Source organism: Palaemon carinicauda, chromosome 28 (genome assembly GCF_036898095.1).
Source record: "Palaemon carinicauda isolate YSFRI2023 chromosome 28, ASM3689809v2, whole genome shotgun sequence".
NCBI classification, from domain to species: Eukaryota; Metazoa; Arthropoda; class Malacostraca; order Decapoda; family Palaemonidae; genus Palaemon; species Palaemon carinicauda.
Window position 1 is genome coordinate 63,470,233 of NC_090752.1, and position 18,389 is coordinate 63,488,621.

Genomic DNA, 18,389 nt, shown 5'->3' on the forward strand with positions numbered 1-18,389 from the left:
TATAAGCGTGGTATTTCAGTGTCTTATCAAAGGTAATTAACGAGCAAACTTTATCTAACATTGCCATCACTGAGAAGGTAACTAGAACGATTTTTTCAAACAAAATTATTTCAGGTTCTACAAATGTTACAATGCCCACAAAATCTTTTAAGATGAACAGCCAAAAAGAACATTGTTTTATCAATAGGAATTAAGTATTCATATTTCAGTAAATTGAGTACCGACCAACGTATTAGCTATAAGAAGATACAGCCGCGTCTTGGCGACGCGAAGATACAGCCGCGTCTTGGCGACGCGAAGATACAGCCGCGTCTTGACGACGCGAAGAAACAGCCGCGTCTTGGCGACGCGAAGAAACAGCCGCGTCTTGGCGACGCGAAGAAACAGCCGCGTCTTGGCGACGCGAAGAAACAGCCGCGTCTTGGCGACGCGAAGAAACAGCCGCGTCTTGGCGACGCGAAGAAACAGGCGTGTCTTGGCGACGCGAAGAAACAGCCGCGTCTTGGCGACGCGAAGAAACAGCCGCGTCTTGGCGACGCGAAGAAACAGCCGCGTCTTGGCGACGCGAAGAAACAGCCGCGTCTTGGCGACGCGAAGAAACAGCCGCGTCTTGGCGACGCGAAGAAACAGCCGCGTCCTGGCGACGCGAAGAAACAGCCGCGTCCTTGCGACGCGAAGAAACAGCCGCGTCCTTGCGACGCGAAGAAACAGCCGCGTCTTGGCGACGCGAAGAAACAGCCGCGTCTTGGCGACGCGAAGAAACAGCCGCGTCCTTGCGACGCGAAGAAACAGCCGCGTCCTTGCGACGCGAAGAAACAGCCGCGTCCTTGCGACGCGAAGAAACAGCCGCGTCCTTGCGACGCGAAGAAACAGCCGCGTCCTTGCGACGCGAAGAAACAGCCGCGTCCTTGCGACGCGAAGAAACAGCCGCGTCCTTGCGACGCGAAGAAACAGCCGCGTCCTTGCGACACGAAGAAACAGCCGCGTCCTTGCGACACGAAGAAGCAGCTACATCTTTGTGACACGAAGAAATAGCCATATCTTTGCGACACGAAGAAATAGCCATGTCTTTGTGACGTGAAGAACTAGCCATGTCTTTGTGACGTGAAGAAATAGCCATGTCTTTGTGACGTGAAGAACTAGCCATGTCTTTGTGACGTGAAGAACTAGCCATGTCTTTGTGACGTGAAGAACTAGCCATGTCTTTGTGACGTGAAGAACTAGCCATGTCTTTGTGACGTGAAGAACTAGCCATGTCTTTGTGACGTGAAGAACTAGCCATGTCTTTGTGACGTGAAGAACTAGCCATGTCTTTGTGATACCCAGAAAAGACATATCAATTGTTGCGTTTTATAGCTGCTAAAAGTACCGCCGCCTAGTTCAGAACAATAAAATTAATCATCGGTTATGATGGATTAAATGTAAAAAAAAACAAGGAAAGAGAGAGAACGTAAGAGAAAGAAAATGAGAGAGATCGTAAGAAAAAGAAAAAATGCAAGAGAAAAAACGAGAGTGAACGAAAGAGAAAAAAAACGAGAGAGAGAGAACGCAAGAGAAAAAAACGAGAGAGAGAGAGAACGCAAGAGAAAAAACGAGAGAGAGAGAGAACGCAAGAGAAAAAAACGAGAGAGAGAGAGAGAGAGAGAACGCAAGAGAAAAAAACGAGAGAGAGAGAGAGAGAGAGAACGCAAGAGAAAAAAACGAGAGAGAGAGAGAACGCAAGAGAAAAAACGAGAGAGAGAACACGCAAGAGAAAGAAGGCAAGAGAAAGAAAACGAGTGAGAGAGAACGTAAGAGAAAGAAAACAAGAGAACGTAAGAGAAAGAAAACGAGAGAACGTAAGAGAAAGAAAACGAGAGAGAGAGAGAGAGAGAGAGAGAGAGAGAGAGAGAGAGAGAGAGAGAGAGAGAGAGAGAACGCAAGAGAAAGAACGCAAGAGAAAGAAGACGAGAGAGAGAGAACGCAAGAGAAAGAAGACGAGAGAGAGAGAGAGAACGCAAGAGAAAGAAGACGAGAGAGAGAGAACGCAAGAGAAAGAAAACGAGAGAGAACGCGAGAAAAAAAAAAACGAGAGATAGAACACGACAAAGATAACGAGAGAGAGAGAGAGAGAGAGAGAGAGAGAGAGAGAGAGAGAGAATATTAAACTTCTAATTGTGAAAATCTCAAAAATCATGTAAACAAACAACAGCAATAATTGAAAATCTACGAACTGTGAGAAACTTTGCCTTTAAAACACTAAACCAAACATTAAAGATGTTAAAGCAAATGTTGATGGGTATTCTTAATGACTTAGACATACGGCTGTAAAGCTTTAGACAAGCACTCTATTCCGGGCGAGTGCTTGTAATTAAGGTGAAGGAGACTATTCAAGCATTGTTGTACAGGAATTGAGAAAGAGAAAAAAAACATAGGAACGTACAATAACTTCTATGAATTAAATCTAGTAATTTAAGGAATTTGGTTAATAACTTTATCGTCATTATCATAATTTCTGTAGGTTGAGCTGTAACCGCTGTATTAGAATAATAATGCTGAACAGTCACATACCAAAATATAAGCAAAGTATAAACCGTAAAACTTTGACATAAGAAGTGACTACCAAACTAATACTTCAGGAACTATCAGAATGTCTTTAAACGACCTTGGAAGACTTATAATCTCTTGATTGATATGAAATATAATTTTTACCCAAGGATAGATATTTAAAAAAAAAAAAAAAAAAAAAAAAGATCCTAAAATGAATATAATGTTGCTAAAATTAACTTAAAATTTAGACTATTCTTAAATTCAAACCGATCATAGACCGAATCTGGTAGTAGTTGGACTGGCTATGAACTTCCTACACAACACCGCTAATACTGAGGCCATTTAGCGAACATGTGCAATAAGGGTAAAACCCAGAAGTTACAGTAAGGAGGTCAAATTAAGAGGCTATACAGTAAGGTGGAAAAGATGGGACATGGAAGTTTAAAAGGGTTTGCAACTAGACCTTGAAAGAACACAGCAATGAACATCAAAGTAATTGTGCACTCACCACTTGACAGACTAAAATACCATCCAAACCCCAATGGGAGTTTTTCAGTAATTCTTCGTCCTGTATTTAATCGCCCAGCATAATAAGGCTAGATGTATGGGAGAGAGATTAAATATATTCAGTTTGACACATCATTCATGGTAATATTGTAGATTAAATGGTAATTGTGAATCTCCTTTTTTTCCAAATAAACTTGGCAAATTGTTTATCTACGACGGTAGTTTATCATGAGAGCCAACAGTCTGTTTTATGGTACACTTTTTCCTTCAATTCTACAACTATTGTCTCAAATCTTTCATATTTATTCCTAAATTCCTTAAATTTAACAACCAAATCCATAGGAATATCCAATAAATCCCTTTATAGGCTTCTATCAACCCATCAATTCTAATAAATAGCTTATTTGCTTTACATTCGTTTTCTATCTAATATTTTCAAACCAAGTTTTATTACGATAAATATTATCAAATGGGAGTGTATAATCCTAAGTATCATCCATACCACACTTCCAAGACTAATTTTCTCATACCAAACCTTATTATACTTAATTTATACTTTCTGCAATCACAAGACTTCTATGACAAAATATCAGGGATGCATAAACTTTATGACCAAATCCCCCTTTAATAGAGACCCCTAGCCTTCGTAACATTAATTCAAAGTTCATTAAATCTAAATAATCATCACTGAACCTTTAGCTGTTTAAAGAAGTCTCAAAACGCACATGTCAGGAAACGAGTACTTCATCAAGAGTGATCAAATTCTCTTTCTTCCTTCAGCCATTACTCCACTAATTGTGATGTTAATCAGCTATGATATACATTTATCACCCCACATGACAAAAAACAAGTAATTCATAAACCTGATGATCAAATTTGATTTTCAATTTCTGCCATCACTCCGTCCTCTAGAAATGTTAAAAAAAAGACAACTCTTTGGTCTTGACCTACATGCCATATAACAAACTATTTAAAAGGTTTGAAGGCCACTCATGAATGGTAGAGGCAAGGGCCAGTGACATTGCCCTATCGAGTAGGAAAATGCCCTAGAGACTGACCATATATACATATGATCTGCGCCCATGGTCCCTCTCCACCCAATCTAGGACCGAGAAAGGCCAGGCAATGGATGCTGATGCCTAGGCAGAATAGACCTATAGGGTCCCTAAACACCACACCCCCATCCTTAGCTCGTAAAGATAGAGAAGTTGCAGTGACCAAAGAAACTTAACAAGTTTGAGCGGGACTATGCCCAGTCTGACGTTCACCAACCAGACTTTACCACATCGGACACCACAACCACGAAATACTACTGTACCTAATCTATTAAGAGATTGTGGCATATGCTTTCAAAGCTTTTGGCTTATTTCTGATAGAAATCTTTATGGTAAAATTTGAAAAATAAATTCCAAAGAAAAAACCTCGTGAGAAGTAACAACTTTGTTGTCTTGATTTTCATTAAATAAATCTATTGATGCTATAAAAACAGTTCTCGATAAATATAGAATTGCCATTATGCTACATAGTTTGTCTCCTTTCTTTTGTACCATGTGAATCAAGACATTCTTTTATTGCTCCCATAATTGGTCGTAAAAAAATAATGATCTTGTCAATGACTGATAACAATTAATCTAACGTTATTAGAGGAAAGTCCCGTATCTTAATGGATTCCTGCTTTCTAAATCTATTACTGTCTTCTCCCTCTTTAAATCTAATTACAAAGAGGGAATTTTTGTCTTTATTTAGAAAAGAACAAAACTTATCGCGTTTAAGTTCAGATTGAATCATTCTCCATTACCAAGATATCCAGGGCAGTTCTCGGGAGCTATTAATTGTTTAAGATATTGGTAAGTAAAGAACTAGAGGACCCCTCAAGAGCGCAGACCTCCGCCGCGGCAGCTAATTCCTCGACCTTTTACAAGACCTTGACCTTTGACCTTAACATGTATTAATTGGCCTGAATTTTCAAACAAATATAAACCAAGATTGAAGTCTGTGACAACGATGTTCAAACTTATGGCTGGTTACGTGAATTGGACATTTTGCTTGACCGTGACCTTTATCTTTGACCTTTACTTTCCAAATTATTTACAGCTTACTGCATAACAGTTAACCCCGGTAATATTATAAATTTTATGTATAATGCTCAGTTAGTTTTCCATGAATTAATTTCACTGTCCAGGTATGTTTAGTCAGTCAGTTATAAGAATACATTTAATTTTTATCAATTTTATGTATGATGTTAATTTAGTTTTCCAGGAATAAATTTTACTGCCCAGGTATGTTTAGTCAGTTATAATTATCAAATTAATTTTCATTAATTTTATTTATCATGTTTCATTTAGTGATTATTAAATCTTAATAAAATTCATATTTTATTAAAAAGTTTTATCAACTATAGAATTAGAAAATCAAACAAAAATAACCGATACATTAAATGTAACCAAAAGATAGATAGGTAGGTAGTAGGTTGGCCAGGGCACCAGCCGCCTGTTGAGATACTACCGCTAGAGAGTTAAGGGGTCCTTTGACTGGCCAGACAGTACCATATTGGATCCTTCTCTCTGGTTAGGATTCTTTCCCTTTGCCTACACAGACACCGAATAGTCTGGCCTATTCTTTACAGATTCTCCTCTGTCCTCATACACCTGACAACACTGAGATTACTAAACAATTCTTCTTCACCCAAGGGGTTAACTATGGCAATGTAATTGTTCAGTGGCTACTTTCCTCTTGCTAAGGGTAGAAGAGACTCTTTAGCTATGGTAAGCAGCTCTTCTAGGAGAAGGACACTCCAAAATCAAACCATTGTTCTCTAGTCTTGGGTAGTGCTATAGCCTCTGTACCATAGCCTTCCACTGTCTTGGGTTAGAGTTCTCTTGCTTGAGGGTACACTCAGGCACACTGTTCTATCTAGTTTCTCTTTCTCTTGTTTTGTTGAAGTTTTTATTGTTCATATAGGAAATATTTATTTTAATGTTGTTACTATTCTTAAAATATTTTATTTTTCTTTATTTCCTTTCCTCACTGAGCTGTTTTCCCTGTTGGGGCCCCTGGGCTTATAGCATCCTGCTTTTCCAACTAGGGTTGTAGCTTAGCATTTAATAATAATAATAATAATTAACAATAATGAAATTCATATTTTATTAGTTATATTAATTATAAATTTAGAAAATCAAACAAAAATAACTAAAGTTATTGTAACCAAGAGATTAACAAAAGCAATAACAAACAAAAACAAAACTCAATGATAACCATAAATAAACTCCGGAATTATCATGAACAACAGCAATAACAACCATAAATAAGAGCAATATTAACTAAAAAATTAAAGCAATAATATTCAGGAACAAAATCAAAACCAATAACCATAAAACAAAATAACTACCATGTAAAATAGTAATAATAACTATGAAAAATAACAAATTCAATGATAACCATGAAAAAAAAAGAAACCCTAATGACCATGAACAATAACAAAAGTAAAATTAATGTTCACAGACATGTGATAAAAAAAAAAGAAACACAAAGATCGCAAAAAAAAAAAAATAAAAAAATAAAATCACTAATTGTCTCACAAAGTTTCTTCAATTAAGTGATATTTCAGCATGTTAGTATCAGCTTTGTTGCTAGATATTTGCACTGACAAGTAGATATTCAAGTCTGCCAGTTAGACTTTTAGTTCGAACAGGTTATAAAAAGTGGTAGGTTCAAAACCCTTATCGCATATATGTGAACTTCTCCGTTAGTAATTTTTAGGAGGATAGATTTTTATTTTTGGCTATTTAAAACTATTTATGGATAGAATAGAATATTTAAACCTTAAGATCCAACCTGCAATATTTTTTTTTTCCTCTTTTTGGTTAAAAGTAAAGTTTAAACTATCCTCAAAGAATTTACTGACAAGAATCTTGTGCACTAAATTACTCCCAAGAGCTTAACTGAAGGAACAATACTGTTGCAATTTAGAATCTAACTTGCAAATTATTCAGTACTGCTACACCAGTGGTGCGAATAGCTCGTTTAACATCCCACATACTAATCTACGACAATCAATTATTACACGGTAGCTGTAAATCTCATGTTTTACGCCTCAAGTATTTGAGGATATTAAACAAGCAAACTCCTGAATAGAAAATTTCTGTAATCTACTTGGCTTATTATAGCTACGAACGCCATGGACTAGTTATATAGCAAAAGAAACTATCGTAATACTAAATACTATGAGAACTTAATTTTATTTTACATATTTCTTTTGTCTTTTATAAGAGTCTTTATTCTTCACGACAAATTGAGAAAACCTTTTTATAGCATTGGTTTAAATCTCTCATTATGAACAGTCAAATCAGGAAGGCCAATATTTGCTTTCATTCAAAGAAATTAAGACTGATTAAGCAGGATAAAAGTTTTAGACTCCAATTAACCTCTGGTCTAAGATCCCAGATTTACCCCTAATACTAAACTTTAAGGCGTGATACAAGTTTTAGACTCCAATTAACCTCTGGTCTAAATAACCAAATTTACCCCTAATACTAGACATTAAGAACATTTCAGTAAGTAAATCATTGCAATATAGAAAATGGATTTATCAACCTTCAAAAACACTGCAGTGCAAAGCATGGGATAATCAACATCCCCCCCCAAAAAAAAAAAAAAAATTCAAATTCTGAACAAAATTATATGGCTAATTTCATTTACTTAAAATGTAGAAGTTTTACACCTGAATCATTCATGGGTAATAAAGGTAACCCAATGACTAACTTCAGTACAATTTAATTTGAGCTCTAGTAGAAATTTGAATAATGGCATGAATTTCTTTAAAAGTATTTTATCAAAGACGAATAGTCGATGTCTTCTTACGGCATAAGAGTATCAATATTTAAATATGTATACTTTTTTCGTGCTAGTTTTATTCTTAAAAATGTATAATACTCAGTAATTTCTTTTTTTAGATTCAATTTCTCTACCCGATAATTGCTCGATTGAAGTGGTTTGCAACTTGGAAGGATAAGATATGTAACTGCGCCTCGAGATAGAGCTAAAGATTTCAGATTTTAAGATTTATTCAACTAAACTTTATTACTGAACACTTATACCGCAACAGTATTACGAATTTTAGGAGGGAGGGGGAGAGAGAGAGAGAGAGAGAGAGAGAGAGAGAGAGAGAGAGAGAGAGAGAGAGAGAGAGAGAGAGAGAGAGAGATTTTAGGAGAGAGAGAGAGAGAGAGAGGAGAGAGAGAGAGAGAGAGAGAGAGAGAGAGAGAGAGAGAGAGAGAGAGAGATTTTAGGAGGGAGAGAGAGAGAGAGAGAGAGAGAGAGAGAGAGAGAGAGAGAGAGATTTTTAGGAGGGAGAGAGAGAGAGATTTTAGGAGGGAGAGAGAGAGAGAGAGAGAGAGAGAGAGAGAGAGAGAGAGAGAGAGTAGGAAAACCCGAGAAAGAAAAAGTGAGAAAAACTTTAGAGAAAAAGAAAAAAAGAGAGATCAATACTGCCTTCAATCTCAAGAGTTTATCAACTAAGAATAAGAAACCAGACTACTTTAAAACAGAACTCCTAAAATGAACCGAAACATCCAAAATGGACCAAATTAAAGTGACCTTCTCAATCATCCAATAAACTTTACTAGTCGTACAGCTCTTTGGAATAATTCAATAAACTTTAACCAGTTTTCAAGTTTCATTTGCGTAACATTGAGGTTATATTAGGTCTGATGCCTATTTCATACAGATCTCCTGTGGGGATGAAAACTGCCATAGGTTTTTTTTTTTTTTTTTCCCCAAGTTTTTATAGCTTGAAAGAACAGACTAATATTAGCTTCAGAGGCTACATTTATATGTTCCTTTTGTTTTTATTGCTTGAAATACCCACTAATTTGTATCTAAGGAAATGCACGTTAAATTGCGATGGACAGTATCAAGAAGGCATCTAATGCTTTAGTATATATTGGATATTTAAAAGCGATCAATTACTGATGAGTAATGGATAAACGCTTAATGTAAAGTAGAGATTTCACGAAACTAGATCATTCTGTATATCGCTTAAGACTAATTTGTCTTGGAAAGACATTAAGATTATGTATTCTGCTTTTGTAAATAGCGCTTTTTATTAAGTGGCTTTTTTTTTTTTTTTGGTAAATGGCCGTTTGTAATAAATACACTATAAAAGCAAAATTATTATTCCTTACACCCAAATATTCAATTTTGGATTACCTGATCAAAACCTACATATAAAACAAATAAACAGAAATCTTTGCACCTGGTAAAAATGATAGTGACAAATGTGATTAGAGCTTTTTACTAATGAAATATAAAATAGAATTAAACAACTGAAATACCAAATTAAAAAGATTTAAAGGGATGTCAGGATTTTCCTATGGAAAACTACTCTATTTTAGTTGATAAAAGTTAAGAGCTATTACCTTACATTTTACTGTTAAAAATAAGTTAAAATAAAGAATCTTACAGAGGTATCTAAACCTAAACAATTATTTTTAGACGGAAGATATTGAAAACTACAACCGATTTTTTTTTCTTTTTAATTTAGAAAAATCCAGCAATGACTCATTCATTGAATCTTCATGCTTCATACATTTCAATTTCTAGGAAACACTTGAGAAAGTTCAAAGAACGAAATCCGCCAAAGATTTTAAATTGATTCTATCTAAGAGATAACCACAATGATAATTAGAACGGTAAAAGAAGCTGTTAGGGACTTTGAAGAGAATCACTAAATGCACTGCTTTTATATAATCTACCAAGACTTAAAAACTGGAATAAGATGATCAATAATACGGAGTTATTAAAAGTTACCATGACTGAATCTTTGATAATTAGAGGGACACTCACTAGAGCGCAGACATCCGCCGCGGCAGCTTAAACCTCAACCTTTTTGCTCAACCTTGACCTTTAACCTTAACATGTATAATTGGCGTGATTTTCATACACTCAAATATGAACTAAGTTTGAAGTCTGTGACAACGATGTTCAAATCTATGGCTGATTATGCGAATTGGACGTTTAGCTTGACCGTGACCTTGACCTTTACCTTCCAAAATTTAAAAATTTCCATCTTTAAGCATAAAAGTTAATCCCTGAAAGTTTCATTACGATTAAAATTGTATCCAGGAAGCTGTTCACAAACAGACTGGGGCGAAAACATGACTTCCTTCCAACTTAAGAGGTAAAAAGCTTTTGTTAATACATTGCTTTTAAGAAGCTGGCATGAATTTGAACATTGAATAAAAAGCTAAATGATATTGAGCTTTTAAAAGAGCTGCAATGGCTCAGAAACAGAGCTTAAGGGACTGGAAACTGGGTGAAATTAAGAGTTAAAGAACCAACCCTGAGGGGGAAAAAAAAAAGTTTGATACTTAACGCAACGAATAATTAAAAGCAGGAAAAATATAGTATGAAAATATTTTAGTGAGAAAGTTATAATGGTACTGTAAACTTCAAGAGTCTTATAAGACCTCTAGAATTATGAGAGAAATAGGAAACCTGCTGGAATAACTCGAGACAAAGCTAAAGCTACAAGTTCGTCCAGCTCTTAACTTTTTCCATTAAAACTAAATTTTTTTTAGTTCAAGTTATATTCTTCTTTCCTTCCTTTTTGCGAGTCAAATTTCCACAAAAAGGTTCAAACACAAACTCACATAAGTACTTCCACACATACACACCAGATCCTTGCAAATATAAACTACATTCTTACATCCAAACTGAAATCCTGAAATTGTTGAAAAAGAAACCTACTTTATTTTCCTGTTTATAGTCTGTCAAATTTACACACACAAACATGCACTTAAACTTGGCCAAATTGTTACATATACTGTATACACTTACATACACAACCAAGTCCTAACAATTATTAATTACATGAATTCTTACATAAAACAAATTTCGAAATGGTTATAAAAAGGAATTCAATAGTTTTAAAAAGGTGTCCTACTTCCACCAAAAATATGCATTGCGTAAGAAAAACTTGAATAAGGCTCCTGACCTACCCTTCTTTAAGATCCAATGACCATTAAGACTTTGGTAGGAATCTGAAGATGTACATAGTTTGTCAAGTGCTCTCCTACGTATTTGGTTACCTTTCCTACTTCTTCCTTTGAATATTTTTGAATTTTCAGTTCATATTTCAATTTCATTTGTCCGTATAAATAACTATAAATTACTTTATTTTCCTCTATTCTCTCCATAATTGATAGTCAATTCATAAAATAATCTCAACTAGCAAGGTAAATTGTCATTACTATGAGTTATAATTTATGAAATTTATGAAATGTTTGGCCCGAAACCAAGAGCAGGGACCACAAGGCCATTTGGCGCGTAGCTATGAGCTATGTAAAGATCCTAGGTAACATTAAATAAAACTAGCAATAATAGCTGCAATTCATTAGGCTTAGTGTTTAAAAAATAAACAAGAATCCGACAAACCTAGTGTAGCTGGCAAATATTTTTTCACTGATCAATTTCTACTGAAAATAGAATTTAATAATAGTAGTGCACGTGCAGCGAGCAAAGCATATAAAGAAGAATGTCCAATATACATTTTCTTCAACAGCCGCCATCGAGATGCAATGCATAGTAATAGCCATCAGACACCATTAAAATTAAGCTACTAAAGCAGTTTAATGTAACACTTAATTTATAAGATTTTCATTAATGTTAGTATATATATTTTTATGCCAATGTCAAGCCAATTGACAATAAAAGTTTAATAAACCAGTGTGGTCTCTTCAGTAATATAGTCAGATAGGTTTTCCTTCAGTCTTACAACATTCTTCAGGTTCGTCACATTGTCGACCTGTAGAGTGAATAGAACACCCAGGCCGCTTCCCACCACACTGCTTCATCTGACATATTCTCTAACGATGTCCACCATGTAATTTGATTTGTCTTCAAATGCTACCGCAGTTCAAGTCAATCCCTTCGTCAGTCGAAAGGAGTTTTCCTGGTTCCAGAGTGCAGAGGTTCAGTTCCGCAGAAGTGCACGCTCAGCTCAAACAGTAAAGCAGGCAATGTCCTTTGCGCGATCTCAGACGTCACCTTCCCTGAAATTTCAGATTGGCTTTGTGAGCTATGTGATGCCTCAATTCAGTATAATGTTCTCAAATCATAACTCTGATTAATAGGCCTACTGAAAATCGCCAGCTGTTAGTGTAGACATTATCTATCAGCTCTCAACAGCAGCATTGTTAGTCTTCATTCAGTTGTACTCTAGAAAGTGAATGTATTTCGTACCCTTTATGTGCAACACCTGCCAGAACGCGTGCAAGCTATCCTATCCGATATACAAATCTTACCCATGAAGGGCTTCCTTACTAACAGATACCCTTCAGGACAACCACCTCACCACTGTTAAGGACTCCATCAATAACGCCACTCCTGACGAAGGGGACAGCCACATTCGGCCAACACCATCCCCACTGTTAAGGACTCCACAACAACGCCACTCGTGAAGGGGACAGCTACAATGCCGAATGAAGCTGTAGTGAATAGTGTAAGACCGATACCCACCTTGCTACATGCCACTTGCCACCTACTTAGGACACCCCATGCCTGCTCCCCAACCAACGCCCTCAAAAGCCACTTGAGGACACTTCTCCCCCTCGTGCTACTATCACTCCAGACTCGGGACTGCCAAGAAATGTGCTACCCGATGTCAATTCTGATGTGGCCGTGGCCTTCCCATTAACTATTTTTGCAATTGTCATGATATAAGGTTCATTTTCTGCTAGATATTTGTGCACCGTTCCATTCTATCACATTCCCTCTTACACACGCAGCAGTCATTCATAGACTGCCTGGTTGTCACAAACTGATCAGTTAACTCCACATACGGTTACAAGGTGCAGGCAGTCTTTTGGGGGTGTCCAGTACCAACAGTTTTATTAACGCTAATGTTCCACCGCTTCTCAACGGTTAAGATTTCCACTCTAATTTCCTTCTCTTGGTCGAGATCGCATATCAATGCTTGGTAACATCTGCTCCCTCACCTTACATCACCCCCCCCCCCCTCCAAGAACTAGGTCTGGCCATTTGGCAGTTTCTTAACATTGGCCAAAATGAAGATTTAGGCTTTTGTCAAAATTCCCAAAGTCCATGGTCGTCGCCCCTGCACAAGTCAAGAAAAATGGATCCCTATCCCCGGATTTACACTTCCTAACATGCAGATTGAACCAAAATACTACCACCTTCCAAACCTAGTCTACATTTCTACCTACCTTCACTGCTCAAGTATTTTCTGACCATCTCATAAAAGAGGTATTAGCACATGCCCATGATTCGAGAAGACTAAAACCACCATCACCTTGATCTTAAGGGACCGTTTTTATTGTATAGGTTATGTCTATGATATACTAGTATTCTCCCCTCCAAAGAACGCTTCTTGTAGCAGAATATACTTTTATTCAGGTACAACTTTTATTTGGGTAAAACAGGAGTATCGTTGATGCCTAGTGGCATCTTAGCTCATTACATCATTACCGAGAACGTTCATCCTAACTTTGATGATGTATCAGCAGTATAGAAATTCCACAGTCCTTCACTGTCAAAGTGCTGAAATTGTTCCTGGCTATGATTAACTATTATCATTAGTTCTTGTCTGCCAGTCTTGCTCCATCAGAAACTCGAAAGGCGAGGCAAAGAACCTTAAGAGAGTTTCCTTTAGGGCTGTGGGCTAAAACTCCTAGAAAGCCCTATCAACTGCTACTGGTCCTAACTTTCTTGGACGGACTGCACTCCTCTTAATCTTAAGAGACTCCAGTTTAATTGTTGTAGAGGCAGTACTCATATTCAACAGATTACCGCGTCCATTGGCCTTCCATAGAAAACCGAGGGTGGAATCCCGATACTCTATCCTTAACTCCAAACTACTGTATATTTGTCTGTTCATCACTTTATAAGTCCATTTGCAGACCACATGACCCTTGTGCATGTCTTCACTAAACAATCAAGACTCGTGGTTTGTGTCAATGCAGACTTCTCTCACTTCATTACCGAATAATTTCACTCTTCAACATAACCCTGATAAAATGACTATCGCAGGCACCTTTTCCAGAAACGCTCACCACTGACTAACTGGAAAAAGTACCACTTGTGGAAACCCTGCAACACACACTGCAAGTCTCCCTTTGTAAAGAAGTCGTCCTCTTGACTTGAACACCACTCTAAGTTATTAACCTATAGGTCATGGGTTTCGATCTCTGCACAAACAGTTGTTTCAATTGGTTAGCGGCCTCTCAACCCTCACGCTGAAGTTCATATGGTAGACATTACTAAATATGCCATCATGTCGATCTTCAAAGGTGCATTAACAAAACTACATGTGTGGGCACTTGCCATCAACTTCGAGGTAGTTTTTCCCAAAATCACGTCAAATTGACTTCCCATCTTATCGCTTTAGACTCGCCGGCTTGGATAGCAAAATTAGGAATCTCGGCACATTTCTTTTATCAGGGGTACCACTTTCACATTTCAATTAGGGACATCATGAGCATAGTTACGACATCACCTTACATTTGACTACAACTTGCAACCCTGCAGCTAATTGGATGGTGGGAAGCTTTGATGTCCCACTGCACAGAATCCTGTCCCCCCCCCCCCCCACAATTTCCTTGTATCCTCTTCAGATTGAAGACAACTCCAAAAGGACACCATGGATGTGTCCGTGGCAGAAATTTTATATCTCAACTATTTTGTTATTCCTGCTGATTTTATTTCAGTCTGCCGTCACCTCTGAGGTTTTCCAGCGCCTGGAACTCTCAGTGGGGAAAGTTACGCCTTGCAATCTTATTTAAAACACCCAGCAAAGCAACCTATACCGAAAGACAAACACTGTTACGCAAGCCTTCACGTGCACTGGTTCTCGCAATCTACAGTTTACGCCCCAACATATGGGCCTCTGTCATTCCATCTTAATCCGATAGCTTTCCTCAGCGCTAGTGAAAAACAGGATTAAATCACCATTAACTGCCTAAAACTCGAGTATCTCCTTTAATGCTCTAGGACAGGTCACACTTACATATGCAGGTCTGCTGCAAGGGGGAGCCATTTAACGCACGTGCAGCAAAAAACGCACATACAAATAAAGAATTCCCTTCAAGTGTATCCTACACAGCAATCCGTAACCGGTAACCCATTACATCAAATTTAACTACAAAAGAGAGAAAAAAAATCTGTCACAACTTCAAATCATCGTTCTGATAGTCATTTTTTATGTCTATTTCAACCATATTGAAAAAAGCCATTTAATCTACACATGCAATTTTCACAAATACATGTATACATATACTATAAACACATACTTTAATGCAAGAGTAGTCAAATGCTGTTTTGACTTAATTTATGTTACAAAGTAAACATTTTGTATCAAGTTACGTTTGGGATATTCAATATTTTTTGGGAGGTGTCGACCCTGAATGACATCTTGTCAAAGAATCATTCTTCCGAAACTCTGAAAAGATTGTGAATTTTTGTTCTTAGGCAAATGCGAAGATTAATTTGCAAATAAAGGATTTCTTTGGTATCAATATATGTAATTGGGATTAAAGTAGTTTAAATTTATCAAAATGTTACATTTTATTGCTATTGAATTGTTATCGCTCGATTGAAATATGAAAATTAAGTTAAGACTTAAACGTTATGGATACCCTCATTTTTATTTATGTTGAATTTGTTTTGGTTTGGTTATTCATTGAAAGATATATTAAAGAAAAAGACAAATTCCTAAAGAATTCAGTAGTAAAACGCAACTAACATTAATGAAAGGGCACATCAAACGTATAAGAGATTCTAATATATTCTTGTCTATATTTTGATAAAAAAAAAATTCAGGGATTCGTAAACAGTAAAATTATTACCGAATACTTCACGATAACCCCAAGAAAATTAGGACTAAATTTTAAAATAATCTAATTACAGCATAATAGAGTAACTAAAAAAAAAAAAAAAAAAACAGTATGGAAAATGTTGACAAGGTCAAGAGGTATAGCAAAATTGAATAACTAGAAAACTTAATAAGGTTAAGTACAACAATTTTATAGCAATTGTATCTGGAATATTTTGACATAGTAAAATAACGGAAAATGTTGACTAAAGAAAAATAACGGAAAATGTTGACAAAGTAAAACAACGGAAAAACGGAAAATTTTGACAAAGTAAAATAACGGAAAATTTTGACAAAGTAAAATAACGGAAAATTTTGACAAAGTAAAATAACGGAAAATTTTGACAAAGTGAAATTTTGTGTAGAGGGATGCAACGTAATAGCTTAAATTAAAAAAATGAAAACTCGTACAGCATAATCAATATTAACAAATGTTGAACAGGTAAAGAGGTTCAACAAACTAAAAAATGTTTATAACTTTAAGTATAATATGATAATCAATTGAAGAACTAAAACTGACAAGATAAAATACGAGCAGTATAATAATCGAGTGACTAGAAAATGTTGACAAGGTATAAAGCGTTAAGTTAAAGCGTTAAAACCAGATTAAAACTGTACGTGATTTAAAAAGCACACCATAATATTAGAGTAAAATGTTGACGAGGTAAAATGGCCCAGTTAAATAATAAGTAGAAAATGCTGAAGAGGTAAAGAAGTAAAGCATAATATCAACAGAACAACTGTAATATTGACAAGGTATAATAGCCAAGTTAAATAAATAAGTAACATTTGAAAAAAGAAAAAAACCTTTAAAACTACTAAACCCTTGCAATGACACCCAGTAATTGAGACTGATTTCCCTTGTTAACCCCCTGGAGAAAATAAATCCAACAGATGACTCCTAAATTGAGCAAGAGGATAGAAAGGTACCAAAGGAACTGGATCCGGAGGCTTACGGAGAAAAAGATTGAAACAAATGATTCGGGATGAAAAATAAAACATTTACAAATCTCTTTAGGACATTGGTGCATAACGTGATATTTCCCAAAGGGAACCCATTTAAAAAAAAAAAAAGAAAAAAAAGTGTAAAAAAAGAGGGGACAATGAAATGAACATGAATAATGTTATTAATATCGTGTGCCATTAAAGAATAAAAGTATTCTAGAATAAGTCAGGTAATTTATTAGTTTCAACGTTCACATAAGACCGAAGGAATAGAATTGGGGTAGTATGTAAACAATTGTTTATCATTTTAAACATTGAAGCGATATATCTTACTTGGTCTTGATCATTATGACTTTTCATATTACCAATGTACGCAACCCGTCAAAAATGATTCAAGTACTCGAGATATGCACGCACACTTGCAGATTCAACCCTTATCACACATCCCACCAGCACGCCCCCTTTGCTAACTACAACCCGCTGGTTCGACAATTTGTGGGAGATTGTACTTTCAGAGAGTACCTCAAGGTACCCCCCTCTCACCAGTGTGTGTCCACGCTTCTCTCCCTACAGTCAGCGTGACAGGAAATGAATACACATTCATATACATACACATACACATGCATACACATGCGTACACATGCATACAAGCACACATCCATAAACAAACACTTAGATACATACCCATTCATATACACAAAACCAGAATATTACATAAGCCTTCGCATATACACAAAAAAAGCCAGAACATTATATAAGGAAGGCTTAGTGTTATCACATGGTTGATCCCAAATAAAAGCAGAAGGGTACGAACTGTTAACTAAAAGATGGAAGCAGTAGGGCTGGCTCTAAAAAATTAAGATAAGATGATTTAGAAAAATAAAAGTAAAAATCGAAGAAACCTTTAAATTAATTCAACACTTCAAGGTTAAGAAACTTCACAAACCACAAGGCATCCTTGGCCCTTTTATTTGAAGAAAAAGTTAATTTAACAAGTGCTCTACTCCTCTCGTCAACCCCCCCCCCCCCCCGAGATTGCCGCTCAAAATAGAACAGTTTAGAAATAGCGATGCTTTTAACAAAAAGTTATATAAAATTAACTTTCATTAACAGGACAGCATAAAAAACAAAAACCATGCAGTTTAAAAAAAAAAAAAGGTTACTTAAAATGATAAGTTAAATTGTCAAAATGTCAGATGATTAACATTAAGCCTTAAAAACAAAGACTGCAAATCACCCCTTTCTAATAATATGGTTAATCAAATTACATTAATCATATACTAAATTATTAATTTAGCGTGCGAAGAGAAATTTAACTATTGCTATTCCTATTCAAAGATAAAACTCGTTCGAGAAAAGTTTAATAAGACATACTGTACATAAATACATAATTAGTGTCCGGTAAGAATGTCTTTATACAGGAAAATTCACTTTTCTTTTTAGCAACCAAAACAAAAAAGTAGTGTCGAGTAGGAAAATTTCACGAGATTTTGTTTTCCTTTTAGCAACCAAAACTAAAAAG

At 36.1% G+C, this 18,389-nt stretch overlaps 1 protein-coding gene and 1 long non-coding RNA gene across 2 annotated transcripts in view; both read right to left on the reverse strand.

The window, feature by feature from the left end:
* Positions 1-232: 232 nt before the first annotated feature.
* On the reverse strand, positions 233-1,309 carry LOC137621856 (axoneme-associated protein mst101(3)-like). Its single transcript, XM_068352363.1, has one exon. The coding sequence runs from the start codon at positions 1,307-1,309 to the stop codon at positions 233-235; it is 1,077 nt and encodes a 358-aa protein (XP_068208464.1).
* Positions 1,310-10,141: 8,832 nt separating this feature from the next.
* The window catches only part of LOC137621641 (uncharacterized), a 10,284-nt gene continuing 2,036 nt past the window's right edge, over positions 10,142-18,389 (reverse strand). Inside the window, exon 2 of the long non-coding RNA XR_011040269.1 lies at positions 10,142-12,086. This is a non-coding gene — a long non-coding RNA (uncharacterized lncRNA). The remainder of the gene's footprint in view (positions 12,087-18,389) is intronic.

What these genes read in the sequence shown, in the direction of transcription:
- LOC137621856 (XM_068352363.1), bottom strand. Translation starts at nt 1,309, where the DNA reads ATGGCTAGTTCTTCACGTCACAAAGACATGGCTAGTTCTTCACGTCAC.